Here is a 14,352-nt window from a genome sequence, read left to right as displayed (position 1 = left end):
GGGTCAGCCTTTCTGCTTTGCATTCATAAGATTCCTTCCAAAATATCAAGATCATTTTACAATACTGTAAAAAATATATTTTACTTCACAAACGTGTCTGTCTAAAAGGCTTAAAAATCAACCTTTAGTTTAATACATTTAAAGTACTCCAATATTTTCTATTTTGCTAAATTATATTGTCCCTTTTTCATTTATATCATCCCCTAACATAAGTACAATCCACATTTTGAAAAAGTGGTCTACAAATTTATAAGGAAATGATTTCATGATTATAAGAATTATCATCATCATTATCTGATATAATCATCATCTTTGGCACTCAATAATAACCTTGCTAATTTGTCATGTCTTATCTAAGGATAGTGGATGTTATTTATCACACACTTACTATATCACATAGGAGATTGCAATCCCACACGTCACAGCAATGCCGAAGGCTATACATGCAATTAAAATGACTTGAACAAGAGCAGGTCTATGTGGAATTATTGCTAAAAATGGATAGAAAAGAACTTCTAAAAAATTTCAATTTAGCTGTGAATCTTAGTTAACACATTTGTTAATCATGTTGTTATTATAAAGGGGAATAGGAGACGAAATCAGAAATACCTTTAAAATGGCATTCTTAGCCAGCGCCGCGGCTCACTAGGCTAATCCTCCGCCTTGCGGCACCGGCACACCGGGTTCTAGTCCCGGTCAGGGCGCCAGATTCTGTCCCGGTTGCCCCTCTTCCAGGCCAGCTCTCTGCTGTGGCCAGGGAGTGCAGTGGAGGATGGCCCAAGTCCTTGGGCCCTGCACCCCTTGGGAGACCAGGATAAGTACCTGGCTCCTGCCATCGGATCAGCGCGGTGCGCCAGCCACAGCGCACCAGCCGTGGTGGCCATTGGAGGGTGAACCAACGGCAAAAGGAAGACCTTTCTCTCTGTCTCTCTCTCTCACTGTCCACTCTGCCTGTCAAAAAAGAAAAAAAAAAAAACGGCATTCTTAATTTTAAAAAATACTGAGTCTATCAGAGGCAAGATGGCGGAATAGGAAGGGAGCACACTGATAGTCCGGGGAGAGATAGTTTAATAAAAGTGGAGATACTGCAGGTTCAAGGAAGAGTAGGGGAGGAAACAGCAGAAGAAACTCTTCCAGAACGCGTGATTCACAGCGGACCTGTGTGGAGAGCGTGGGAGCCCACAGTTCGGGACACCAGCGGCAGACTCAACACACCAGCGCTGGAACGCAAGGTGAGCCGAACCTCAATAGCCCGAGACACCGGCAGGCAAGCGGAGAGAGACTAGAGGGAACGACCCCAGTGGGGGAAAAGTTCACCAGGCTAGAGAGAGAGAGAAAAAAAAAAAAAAGTGACTGATACGGACACGGGTTTCTCTCTCTCTGCTCACCTCTCAAGGGCGAGCAAGACAAAGAGCAGGCGCCATCTTGGACATATGTCATAAGCAGAGCGACCTCAGGTCTGCACTGGCCCTGAGCCTAGCAGAAAACCCTGACTCTGGGCGGGGCTAATTAACAGGAGATTAGGACCTAGTAAATTTGTGGTGCTACTGAACTGAGACTGTGAAAAAAGAGACGGTGGGGGAGAGAACTCACGGAATTCACCTGAGTACTCTCCAGAGACGCTACAATTCCGTAACTTTGGCAACCCAGTGGGAGACTGAAGGAGAATTTGAACCCACTCTGAGGGCCAAACAGATTCCCTGTGTGGTCCTTGGGAAAGAGCTTCCAATCTCTGGCTCCTGTGGGTATATCATTTGCCTGCTAACTACCTCCAACTTCGTTCAGCTGTGCGGAATTACTTCCCTTTTGAATCAAAAAAAGAAAGAGAGAGAGAGAGAGATTTACCATTCCTAACCTGGGAGTGTCACCTTTGGGACACCAAACAGAGCTCTCAGGCCACACCCATCTCAAGCCCTAAGGCTCCATCAAAAACAGATAGTCCACTTAATCTAGAGTCATAGTATAACAAGAAAAAGCACCACAGTGAAGAAACCAAATATCTCCAATATGCCAAATAACAAACGCAAAAACCAAGGTAATAAAAACAAGGAAGTCACCATGACGCCCTCAAATGAAAAAGACACCCCAATTCAAGATTATGAAGATGATGACATAGAAGAAATGCAAGAAGCAGATCTCAAAAAATTGATAAGAACATTAAGAAGTTCTCAAAAACAAATTCTTGAACTACATAAAGCCTTAATGGACAAGATAGAAAATCTCTCTCGTGAAAATGAAATATTAAGGAGGAATCAAAATGAAACGAAACAATTAGTACAACAGGAAACTGTGATAGTGACTGAAGTGAAGAATTCAATAGATCAAATGAAAAACACAATAGAGAGCCTTACAAACAGAATGGGTGAAGCAGAAGAGAGAATATCGGACTTAGAAGAGAGAGAACAGGAAAGGATACAGTCAGATCAAAGAAAAGAAGAGGAAATTAGAAATCTAAAACATATTGTCAGGAATCTTCAGGATACTATTAAAAAACCCAACATTCGGGTTCTAGGAGTTCCTGAAGGCATGGAGAGGGAGAACGGATTAGAAGGCCTTTTTAGTGAGATATTAGCAGAAAATTTCCCAGGTTTGGAGAAGGACAGAGAAATCCTAGTACAGGAAGCTCACAGAACCCCTAATAAACACGACCAAAAGAGATCCTCACCACGACACGTTGTAATTAAACTCTCCACAGTGAAACATAAAGAAAAGATCCTAAAATGTGCAAGAGAGAAACGTCAGATTACTTTCAGAGGATCGCCAATCAGACTCACTGCTGACTTCTCATCAGAAACTCTACAAGCTAGAAGGGAATGGCGAGATATAGCCCAGGTACTAAGAGAGAAAAACTGCCAGCCCAGAATATTATATCCTGCAAAGCTATCATTTGTGAATGAAGGTGAAATAAAGACGTTTCATAACAAACAGAAATTGAAAGAATTTGTCGCCACTCGTCCAGCCCTGCAACAGATGCTTAAAGATGTGTTACACACAGAAACACAGAAACACGGTCATCAGTATGAAAGAAGATAAAGGAAGGAAACCTCACAGCAAAAGATCACAGGGAATTCAAAGCATATATTAGAACTTATCTTTGGCAAATGGCAGGGCAAAGTTACCACTTTTCATTAGTCACATTGAACGTTAATGGCCTGAACTGTCCAGTTAAAAAACACCGATTGGGATTTGCTTTTTAACCTGATGCAATTTTAAATGATGCTTAATTTTGTTTTCAAATTTCAAATCCTAGCTCTTACCCATACATGGAACAACAATCAAATTGTACATGTAATTCGCCACTTTGCTACACTAACATTGTTCCAGGGGTACTTATGATGTACTTTTGAATTTTCTATACATGCAATAATGACATTTGCTAGCAGTTTTATGTCTTCCTTCCCAATATGTATGCATTTTGTATCCTTTCTTTGTGTTACTGCACTGTCTAGTAATTCCACCATAATATTGAAAAGTAGTGGTGAGAAAAAGACACTTCCGCCTTTCCCCAACTTAAGGGAAAACTGTCCAATTTCACTATTAAAGCTGGTTTTGGTAGATATTCTTTATCTAGATGAGGAATTTCTCTTCTGTTTCTTGTTTGCTCAGTTTTTTTATGCCAAATATCTTCTACAAAAGTTGATGTAATCATTTAACATTTTTGCAGTTTGTGTAGTATGTCCAATTTATTGATTTTTTAAAATGCTGACAGCCTTGCTTACGTGGGATAAATACCACTTGCTTGTACTACATAAAATTGTTGGATTTTACCTATTATTAAAAAAAAAAGAGATTTCTAAAGGCAACCCAGAGGAATCCTTAATCCAGTTCTTCATTAGAAGAGATGTGCAATTCGGGACATGCTCAAGCTGACTTACCTCAAACGGTAGAGTTAGAAACATACCAGGAGATTCCAATTCAATCCCATCAAGGTGGCATGTACCAATGCCATCTCACTAGTCCCAGTGATCAATTTCTGTGCACAATTGATCATAATGATAGGACTAAGAACCAAAGGGATCACATAAACAAGAATAGTGTCTGCAAATACTAGCTGATAGAATCAAAAATGGAGAGAATGATCCAACATGGGAAGTGAGATACACAGCAGACCCATAGAATGGCAGATGTCCTAAACAGCACTCTGGCCTCAGAATCAGCCCTTAAGGCATGCGGATCAAGCTGAAAAGCCCATGAGAGTATTTCAGGCATGGAAAGCCAAGACACTCTGGGGAAAAAAAATGAAAGATCTCCACGAGTGAGATCCCAGTGGAAAGAACGGGTCATCAAAGAAGGAGGTACCTTTCTCTGAAGGGAGGAGAGAACTTCCACTTTGACCATGGCCTTGTCTAAATATGATCAGAGTCAGTGAACTCAGGGGGCTTCCATAGCCTTGGAAACTCATGACAAGAGCCTAGGGTGATTACTGATGCCATAAACAAGAGTGTTAATTTGTTAAGTCAACAACAGGAGTCACTGTGTACTTACTCCTCATGTAGGATCTTTGTCCTTAGTGGGTTGTACATTGAGATTTAATGCTATAACTAGTACTCAAATAGTATTTTTCACTTTATGTTTCTGTGTGGGAGTAAACTGTTGAAATCTTTACTTAATGTATGCTAAACTGATCTTCTGTACATAAAGAGAATCGAAAATGAATCTTGATGTGAATGGAAGGGGAAAGGGAGTGGGAAAGGGAAGGGTTGCAGGTGGGAGGGACGTTATGGGGGGGAAGCCATTGTAATCCATAAGCTGTACTTTGGAAATTTATATTCATTAAATAAAAGTTTAAAAAAAAATAAAAAAAAAATTAAAAAAAAAAAATACTGAGTCTAGAGGCCAGCACTATGGCATAGCAGGTAAAGCCACCGCCTGCAGTGCCAGCATCCAATATGGTCACCGGTTCAAATCCCGGCTGCTCCACTTCCAATCCAGCTCTGCTATGCCCCCAAGAAAGCAGTAGAAGATGGCCCAAATCCTTGGGCCCTCACACCCACATGGGAGACCCAGAAGAAGCTCCTGACTCCTCGCTTTGGATTGGCTCAGCTCCAGCCTTTGTGGCCATTTGGGGAGTGAACCAACGGATGGAAGACCTCTCTCTCTCTCTCTCTCTGCCTCTCCTTCTCTTCCTCTGTAACTTAAGACCTTTCTCTCTATCTCTCCCTCTCACTGTCTGTAACTCTACTTCTCAAATAAAATCTTTAAAAAAAAATAAATCTTTAAAAAACCCCTGAGTCTAGATCGCACAGCCCGTGTGAACAAACATAATTTGAATCCCCAACAATCCCTGACTCCCTTGTTTGTCCACCATGTCCTTGGCCAAAGTTCTCTCTTTGCTCTGAGGGATCCCAGGCCCCTGACCCAGAACAGCAATGCCTGCCATCCATGTGCCTGAGGGACGTGGCCTGTTCTCACGACTCGAGAGGGGCATGGTGGGCTCCTGTTGTGCGGTGCTGTCATGGAAGGGTATCACAGGGCAATTCCGAATGCAATTCCATGGACCTGTATTCCAAGTGTCACTTCTTAGGGCTAAAGAATGTGCCATAAAACCATAGTTGTTCTTTGTAGGCTCTGGTGTATCAGTCTTCTTTGCTAGACCTGAAACTAAAAATAAAAATAAATAAATAAATAAACCCACAGCATTACTGTTTGTACAAATTGAACAGAAGAGCAATTGGATTACTCAGGCACTTAGATTAAAAATAAATACAAAACAAAAACAAATCCGCCAGACTGAGGTGGCTGCTCCTTGTCCCACATTGGGTCTTCCTCACTTTCTGTCCCGTCACTGACACAGGACGAAGAGCTCAGCTGACGCAGAGAATAATGCCAAGGTTCACATCTCAGTGGAACCTGAGCTTCATGTGACAAAAATACCTTGGACTACGAGAAAGCTGGGAGAGTTCTTGTAGACTGTGGATGTTCACTCTACAGTTCTGTCAACTTTTTTGCATGTTTTCAAATTTTCAAAACGAAATACTGTGAAAGAGAAAAAAATATGGGCAACAGACTATGAAGAACCAGCTATGATGAGAACTGAGAACTGACCACTGGACAGCCATGGGAGGCTGCTGCAGACACAGGCTGTGTGGCAGGGATGCACCTGACTCAGACTGGGGGCTCAAGAGAGAACCGGAGGACAGGAATTGGAGACAGTGAGGTTTGGAAATCTCTTTGAGAAGCTTTTTTTGATAAGAGAAACAAACGCAGCTCCTGGAGGTGGAAGTGGTGTTGAGGAGTCAAGTCAGCCATTTTGTTTTTTGTTTTCTTTCATTTGTTAATACTTTTATTTATTTATTTATTCAAAAGACAGAGATCTTCCATCTGTTGGTTCACTCCCCAAATGACTGCCATGGCTGTGCCAGGTCAAAGCCAGGAGCCAGGAGTTCTTCCAGGTCTCCCACGTGGGTGCAGGGGCCCAGGGACTTGGGCTATCTTCCACTGCTTTTCCAGGTGCATTAGCAGAGAGCTGGATCAGAAGTGCAGCAGCTGGGTCTCGAACCAGTGCCCATCTGGGATGCTAGCAGACAGAAGCTTAACTTGCTACACAGTCCAGACATGTTGTTTTCTAAGACAGGAAAATTGACAGCATGTTTGCATGAGAATAGAAATGAGATAGTAAATTGTGATAAGACAACATGAGTCTCTTTGGGCTACTACAACAAAATGCTACACTTGGCAGCTTATAAACAACAGAAACTTATTCCTTACAGTTCCAGAGGCTGCGAAGACCCAGATCAAGAGGCCAGCAGAGGGGCCGGCACTGTAGGGCAGCACGTTAACGCCCTGGCCTGAAGTGTCGGCCACCCCATATGCAATCGGGTTCGAGACCTGGCTGCTCCACTTCCCATCCAGCTCTCTGCTATGGCCTGGGAAAGCAGTAGAAGATGGCCCAAGTCCTTGGGCCTCTGCACCTGCGTGGGAGGCCCAGAAGAAGATCCTGGTTCCTGGCTTCAGATCAGCACAGCCGGCCGTTGTGGCCAATTGGGGAGTAAACCATCAGATGGAAGACTTCTCTCCCTCTCCCTGCCTCTCCTCTTTCTGTGTAACTCTGACTTTCAAATAAATACTCTTTAAAAAAATAAAGAGGCCAGCAGAAACATTATGAAATATTTGGCTTTCAACCTGATACTTGAAAACAGGAATTATGGGGTAGCTGCAATGAACATTTTTCATTATGAGTGAGATGTGCATCTTTCCATATCATCAAGAGCTAAAGGCTTAGAGAAAACTGGTGTCTTCCCGAGATCTAACTACGTACATGCCTGCATCCGTCTCCACGCCAGAGCCTACAGCTGGAACCCGAGCCTCTAGTGCGAGCTGGTGTCAAAGGAAGAACCGCAGTGCAAGCCTCCTGATGCCTGGCCAGGACTCCAGCTCCAGCTTCGGCGTTGACTGTGTGAACGGGCAAGTGAGCTTTCGGAAGGTTAGGAACATGCTCGGGATAGATGATTTACCAATCACAGCTTTGATTGTATTTCCTAACACTTTGACAGCTCTGGCCCTACTGTCCCTGAAGAGTCTATCTCTCCCAGGACTAGCTAGTTTCTAAAGGTAGCAAAACACCTGGTGGGGCCAGCCCTGTGCCACAGCCAGTAAGGCCACTGCTGCATCCCATATGGACGCTGCTTAGAGCCCTGGCCACTCCATTTCTGATCAGCTCCCTGCTAATGGCCTGGGAGAAGCAGTGGAAGATCGTCCAAGTGCTTGGATCCTTGCCACGCATGTGGGAGACCTGGATGAACCTCCTGGCTCCTAGCTTCAACCCGGCCCAGCCTTGGCTGGTGCAGCCATCTGGGGAGTGAACCGGCTGGCTAGGAGATCTCTCTGCCTCTCTCTTTGTAACTCTTTCAACTAACTAAATAAATCTTTTAAAAACAACCCAAAATGCTCACCTTAGGAGTATGCTATCATATGCAGTCTAGCCAATCCAGAGCCCTTAATCCTGCAGGCAACCACCCACCAGCCCTAAGGTCTCCAGGGCCAGGCCCCTGGCAATCAAATTGTTCGGCCTGTTTGATCAGAAGCCTGACTGCCCTGCTCCCCTTGCCTTTAACAGAGGCTTTTCCCTCATTCTCTGCTCCCCTTGCCTCCCGAACAACCCCAGTGCTTCCCAGTGTGGCCCTGGGCCTGGGGCCTGTGAGCACCCACGCTCCTCCTCACTGTGGTGACTTCTCTGCGTGGAATATGTGTATCTGATTAAGACAAAAATCTGGGTGATTTTGTTTTCTTAATCACAACGGGGATGGAGGAGGGCTGACTCACAGCGGTTGACTCCTAGTAGGCGCTTAGCAAATGTGCAGAGAATGAGAAGGGAGGAGGGAGGAGGGAGATGAGAGGTGGGGGGGGGGGGCAGCAGACATATGGAGGATGCAGAGTCAAGTGGTGTCTAGGGGATTCTGGGAGAGGAGAATATGCTAGAAAGACAAGGCTGTTGTGAGTGACCGGGCATGCTGTGTGCTACTCAAAGGGACCTCAAGTTCAGTCAGGGCTTCGTGGTATGAGATGTTTGCCCCTGCCGCTGGGCTGCTTTCCAATCTGCCCCAGGTGGCGTCACTGATCCAACTGCCTTGAGGGGGCCCCATCTCTAATTTGTCAAAGATGAGACGCAGACTATCCGTGACCACCCTCTGGAACCCGACACAAGAGTTCTGGCAATGTCCATGGATCCCACTAGCTTCTCAGATCCTTTGACTGACTTCTTGTTCCCAGGAATTTTGTGAACTGAGTAGATCTTCCAACTAGAAGGTCGTTGCAAGGGATCAAAAAGAGAGAAGTTTAAAATAGATCCAGGAAAATTCAAAAAATAACTTGATATAATTCAAGACAACCTGACCCACAGAATCCAAATATACAAGATGGCAGATGTTTTAGTAAATGGATCCCAACAGCTTTACTAGAAATAGATGATGGGCCGACACTGTGGCGTAGCAGGTAAGGCCACCGCCTGCAGTGCCAGCATCACGTATGGGTGCCAATTCAAGTCCTTGCTGCTCCACTTCCAATCCAGCTCTCTGCTATGGCCTGGGAAAGCAGTGGAAGATGGCCCAAGTCCTTGGGCTCCTGCACCCATGTGGGAGACCTGGAAGAGACTCCTGCCTCCTGGCTTCAAATCAGTGCAGCTCCAGCCATTGTGGCCAACTGAGGAGTGAACCAGCGGATGGAACACTTCTCTCTCTCTCTCTCCCTCTCTCTCCTCTCTCTCTGCCTCTCCTTCTCTATGTAACTCCTTCAAATAAAATAAATGATAAAAAAGAAATAGAAGATTTATTTTGCAAAAGCTCGAAGCTAAGTGCGTCTTGGTGTGAACCTTTAAGAACATAAATACATCTGGTTTCTGGTTTACTTTTGCAGCCACAGAGTCAGGAAAGCTCCCCCAGACTGCGTCAGGAGAGACTGGGGCTGAAGCAGCCATGCTCTCATCAGAGCAGGGACTCAGCGCAGGCGGCGGGCAGCAGCGCTGCCCTTCATCAGGAGAAATCAGACGCTGTCTATCACGGGATAGCCTTTCCCTGGTGTGCGGCTGAGAGGACTCACCACAAAGCCGCACTGCCCCATCTGAGGATGCAGAGGCTGGTTCCAACACTCAAACTGAGAAGCAAAGCACAGAAGACGGACAGGCGCCTAGGAAGAATGCCCAGGCTGCATCTGCCTCTGGACTTGCGAGCTCCACCACCAGAACATGTGCACCGAAAAGCCACATGGTCCGAGCAGGGTCAAGGTTTTCAGCTGCACTGATTAAAGTGAACTAAAGGAGAAGAAAGAGGCAAACCCTAAAGGGAAAGCAATTTATAGAGCTGAAGAACACGGGGTTTAATTTTCAGCTGATCTAATTATTTGTTTTGTAAATATGCTAACAAATACACAAGACACATTCAAACAGCAGATAAAAAGACCTCAGACTGTAAATTCTCATTTCACTGAAAGAACAATACGAGGACTTACCTGTGGGTCTTGGGAGAGTCCTAGGCGTTCGGATTATTCCATAGTTCGGTTTGAATTGTTTGTTGACAGGGATGGGTGTTTGTGGTGGGTTTTGGCCTTAAAAAGAAAAGTGGTAGCAGTGAAGTAACTACCTGTGCTCTCTTTATGTCCCCTGAAACAGCGTTTTAATTCCCTGAGACAAGTAAGACCAATTGTTGAAGTTACCTGGTAATTCTGTTGTTTTTTCAACTGATTGGAACCCATTGGCATAAAACAAGCATACATGTAGGGGGCATTCCATTAAAAACAAAAACAAAAAAGTGAAAGAGCTTTGAATCTTGCCCATCGTTCTAAAATTGGCTGTCATGTGAACGGAAGGAAACGCTTAGCTGCAGCCCCGCCTCTCCGCCCTCTATTTACTCCAGGAACTAGGAAGCTCTGCTCCTTGCAGAACCTCTGGGGCCTGACTGGAGCTGCCAGTGTGAGGTCAGGTCCTGTCGCTCTGGCAACACGGAATTCAGCCATGGACCCAGCATGACTGGGGGGGGGGGTGGGGCTAAGTGTGTGGGCACAGATGGGAAGGAGACCAGGTCCCTGCCTTCAGAGCCTGGATGGAGTAGAGAGGATGCGGAAAGTAACTAATTACTCGGCACGACAGCATAAAAGCCAGCGGAGAAGACAGCAGAGTTAGACTTGGGGAGCAGGGCTCCAAGCGCCAGGATTCCAGCCCCAGCCTCTGTGTCCCAGACTCTGAGCTTGATCAGATGGCACCAGCTTCTGTAACCGTGTAATGCACGTCTTTCATTTCCTTTTCATATTCTCGGGAACAAAAGCCAGCTAGCTGCTGGGCTTGTGACTAACTAGAGTGTCTGCGCAAGCAAACAGTGCGGGCAGACACCGACTCGGGAAGCCAGCTGAAGTTGCAAAGTAGCCCGGCCCCCCAGCCAGCACGAGCGGAGGGTGGATCCACTGGAGCACCCTGAACAGGCCCGGGAATAGTCAAGGGCACAGGAAGCGGACTCTAGGCTGAGCGGGCTTCATCCTGGTTAATGAAACACTGAAACCTTACCACCTTGCCTCTTTCAGGCCCCAGCCAAACAACATCATGCAGCCGCTTCGCAGTACAGAGCATAGGCGCTCTCCTCACCATACAGTCAGGCCACCAAGCAAGGTTCTCAAGGAACTGCACTGAAGTCTGAGGCTGATGAAACACTATCAGACCCACAGGAGGCTTCAGCACCTGACTGCCCACAGTCGTGTTCTCTGCAGCCCAACCCCGCCTTTGCACTCCTTAAAAGCCCCGCCCATACTCACTGAGTGGGACAGTATGTATTGAGACCCCAGACAGTGCTGCCATCCTCATCCACTGGTTATTCTCTCTCGTTCCTTCACCCTCAGATCTCGTCCTCATTATTCTGATTCAGCAGCAGTGACAAGGATGGGAATTTTGGTAACATTTTCTCATCTGAAAATGCAAGGAAGAAATGTCACCCACGTCATAGGGTCTTAGTGACGATTAAATAATGCAATCCACACAAAGCTAAAAAAAAGACAATAAATATTAGTTTTGTTTAACATAAGAAAGTGTCAGTATTTACAGTAAAGCAACCCTCTGGGGACTTCAGAAACCTAGACCCAAATGGCTGCCTCCAAGTTTCTGTAAAGGAGACTAACTTTATCATCTCGAGATGTGGAAATGGATTGAAAAGCAGATGGCATGCAGAAGGTCTCCAGCCTTTGTCTCTAGTCCTTCTTCCATCTCTAGTTCTCACGTTACCAATCACAATAGATCAGGAGCTCTTCAGATGCTCATACATTTTTTTTTTTTTTTTTGACAGGCAGAATGGATAGTGTGAGAGAGAGAGACAGAGAAAGGTCTTCCTTTTTGCTATTGGTTCACCCTCCAATGGCCGCCGCGGCCGGCGCGATGTGGCCAGCGCATTGCGCTGATCCAAAGCCAGGAGCCAGGTGCTTTTCCTGGTCTCCCATGCGGGTACAGGGCCCAAGGACTTGGGCCATCCTCCACTGCACTCCCTGGCCACAGCAGAGAGCTGGCCTGGAAGAGGGGCAACCGGGACAGAATCCGGCGCCCCTACCGGGACTAGAACCTGGTGTGCCGGCGCCGCAGGGCGGAGGATTAGCCTAGTGAGCCGCGGCGCCGGCCAAGATGCTCATACATTTTGCACAGTGGCAAGGCCAGGACCCTCCAGAAATGCTCATGTAGTGGAAGATAGCCGGCCTCTGGCTTTACTCAAACACCATAGACCTCAACCTTGTATTTCTCCTGTGAGTATGCCTAAAGATGACCCTGGTTCTGTGTGTGTGTTCCACCCTCCTCTCGTTTTTTCTTGTCTTTTTGATGGCATAGGGTTTATTAGGATGTGCCTTAATACAGGCACTGGGGTTTGATTAAGCCCAGGTGAGGGCTGGCTTTTTGGCAGAATAGGTTAAGTCACTTCTTGTAACACTTGCATCTCTTTCAGAGTGCTGGTTCAAGTTCAGTTTCCTGATAATGGGCCCGGGAGGTAGCAGATGATGGCTCCAGTTCTTGGGTCCATGCAGTCCATATGGGAGATCCAGACTGAGTGCCTGAATTTGACTTAGCCCAACCCTGGCTGTTGTGGACATTTAAGAGTGAATCATAGAATGGATAATGTCTCTCCCTCTCTTTCTCTGTCATTCTGTCTTTAAATAAATAATCATTTTTAAATGGGGTGGATATTGTAGCACAGTGGGTTAAGTTGGTGCTTGGGACTTCCCTACCCCCCATCCTGTATTGGAGTTTGTGGTTCAAGTCCCAGCTATTCCACACTTCTGGTCCAGCTTCCTGCTAGGCAGGAGATGATGGCTCAAATCCTGAGTCCCTTGCCACCATATGGGAGAACTGGATGGAGTTCTTAGCTCCTGACTTTGACTTGACCCAGCCATGGCTATTTCGGGCATTTTGGGAGTGAACTAGCAAATGGAAGACCTTTTTCTTTTTGTTATGCTACCTTTCAAATTTTTTTCTAAATGGATAAGCAAACATTTTTAATTAATGTATATATTTTTTAAAGGTTTATTTATTTATTTGAAATTCAGAGTTACACAGAGAGAGGAGAGGCAGAGAGAGAGAGAGAGGTCTTCCATCCATAGCTTTACTCCCCAGCTGGCAGCAAAGGCTGGAGCCAGGAGCTTCTTCCTTGTCTCCCACGCAGGTGCAAGGGCCTAAGGACTTGGGCCATCTTCTAACTGGTTTTCCAAGCTAAAGCAGAGAGCTGGATTGGAAGTGGAGCATCCATATGGGGTGCCAGTGCTTCAGGCCAGGGCGTTAACCCACTGCGCCACAGCACTGGCTCCCAAACATTTTTTTTTTTTTGACAGGCAGAGTTAGTCAGTGAGAGAGAGAGAGACTGAAAGAAAGATCTTCCTTCCATTGGTTCACCCCCAATATGGCTGCTAGGACCGGCGTGCTGTGCTGATCCAAAGCCAGGAGCCAGGTGCTTCTCCTGGTCTCCCATGCAGTGCAGGGCCCAAGCACTTGGGCCATCTTCCACTGCTCTCCCGGGTCACAGCAGAGAGCTGGACTGGAAGAGGAGCAACCGGGACTAGAACCTGACGCCCATATGGGATGCTGGTGCCACAAGCGGAGGATTAGCCAAGTGAGCCATGGCACCTGCCCCTCCCAGATGCTCTGCTAATTCTTACTTTTTAAGAACCACATACATTTTATTTTAAATTTTTATTTTATTTGAAATATAGAGAGGTTCCATCTGCTGATTCACTTCCCCAAATGCCAACAATGGTCAGGGATAGGCCAGGCCAAAGCCATGGGAACTCCATCTTTATCTCCTGTGTGGGTGGCAAGGATCCAAGTGCTTGAGCCATAATTTGCTGCCACCTAAGAAGCACGTTAACAAGAAGCTATATTGGAAACAGAAGATCCAGGACTCAAGCCAGGCACCCTGATATGGAATGCAGGCATCCTAAGTAGCCGTGTAACAGCTGGGTCAAACCCCTATCCCTGCCAACTACTTTTGAGCTGTGACACCAGGAAGTTGACAGCCAGGTAGATGCTGTACACAAGCTCATTGTCTGCCATCCTCACAACACCAGTAGCCACAGTCAGACACAGCACGTTCTTCCCCTGTAACATGATGGTAGGCTCCACCTTGTCAGTGCTGGCCACCATATTTCCAATGTGTGGGAAAGGGAATTTGCCACTCTTACATTTTTTAAAGATTTATTTAATACGTATTTGAAAGTCAGAGTTACACAGAAAGAACGAGAGGCGCAGAGAGAGAGAAAGCGGGGGGGGGGGGTGTCTTCCATCCGCTGGTTCACTCCCCAGATGGCTGCAACAGCCAGAGCTGTGCTGATCCGAAGCCAGGAGCCCGGAGCTTCTTCCAGGTCTCCCACACTGATGCAGGGGCCCTAGGACTTGGGCCATCT

The 14,352-nt window shown here is 46.2% G+C and overlaps 1 protein-coding gene across 5 annotated transcripts in view; it reads right to left on the bottom strand.

Annotated features, from left to right (window-relative positions):
- The window catches only part of C18H19orf18 (chromosome 18 C19orf18 homolog), a 28,537-nt gene that overhangs the window by 5,649 nt on the left and 8,536 nt on the right, over window positions 1-14,352 (bottom strand). For 3 of the 5 annotated variants that reach the window (XM_070063382.1, XM_070063381.1, XM_070063380.1), the window contains exons 2-5: window positions 11,236-11,386; window positions 9,943-10,038; window positions 5,500-5,601; window positions 389-491 (exon numbers count right to left, since the gene is read on the bottom strand). In XM_070063382.1, coding sequence (XP_069919483.1) covers window positions 389-491; window positions 5,500-5,601; window positions 9,943-10,038; window positions 11,236-11,332 — 398 coding nt within the window. In that variant the 5' untranslated portion in view covers window positions 11,333-11,386. Of the gene's footprint in view, window positions 1-388; window positions 492-5,499; window positions 5,602-9,942; window positions 10,039-10,146; window positions 10,499-11,235; window positions 11,387-14,352 lie in introns of those variants that run through there. The other 2 variants (XM_008249002.3, XM_008249000.4) reach the window with 1 other exon arrangement.

The sequence above is a fragment of the Oryctolagus cuniculus genome, chromosome 18 (genome assembly GCF_964237555.1).
Source record: "Oryctolagus cuniculus chromosome 18, mOryCun1.1, whole genome shotgun sequence".
NCBI classification, from domain to species: Eukaryota; Metazoa; Chordata; class Mammalia; order Lagomorpha; family Leporidae; genus Oryctolagus; species Oryctolagus cuniculus.
Note: the sequence above shows the minus strand (reverse complement) of the source record. Positions and strands in the feature narration are given on the sequence as shown.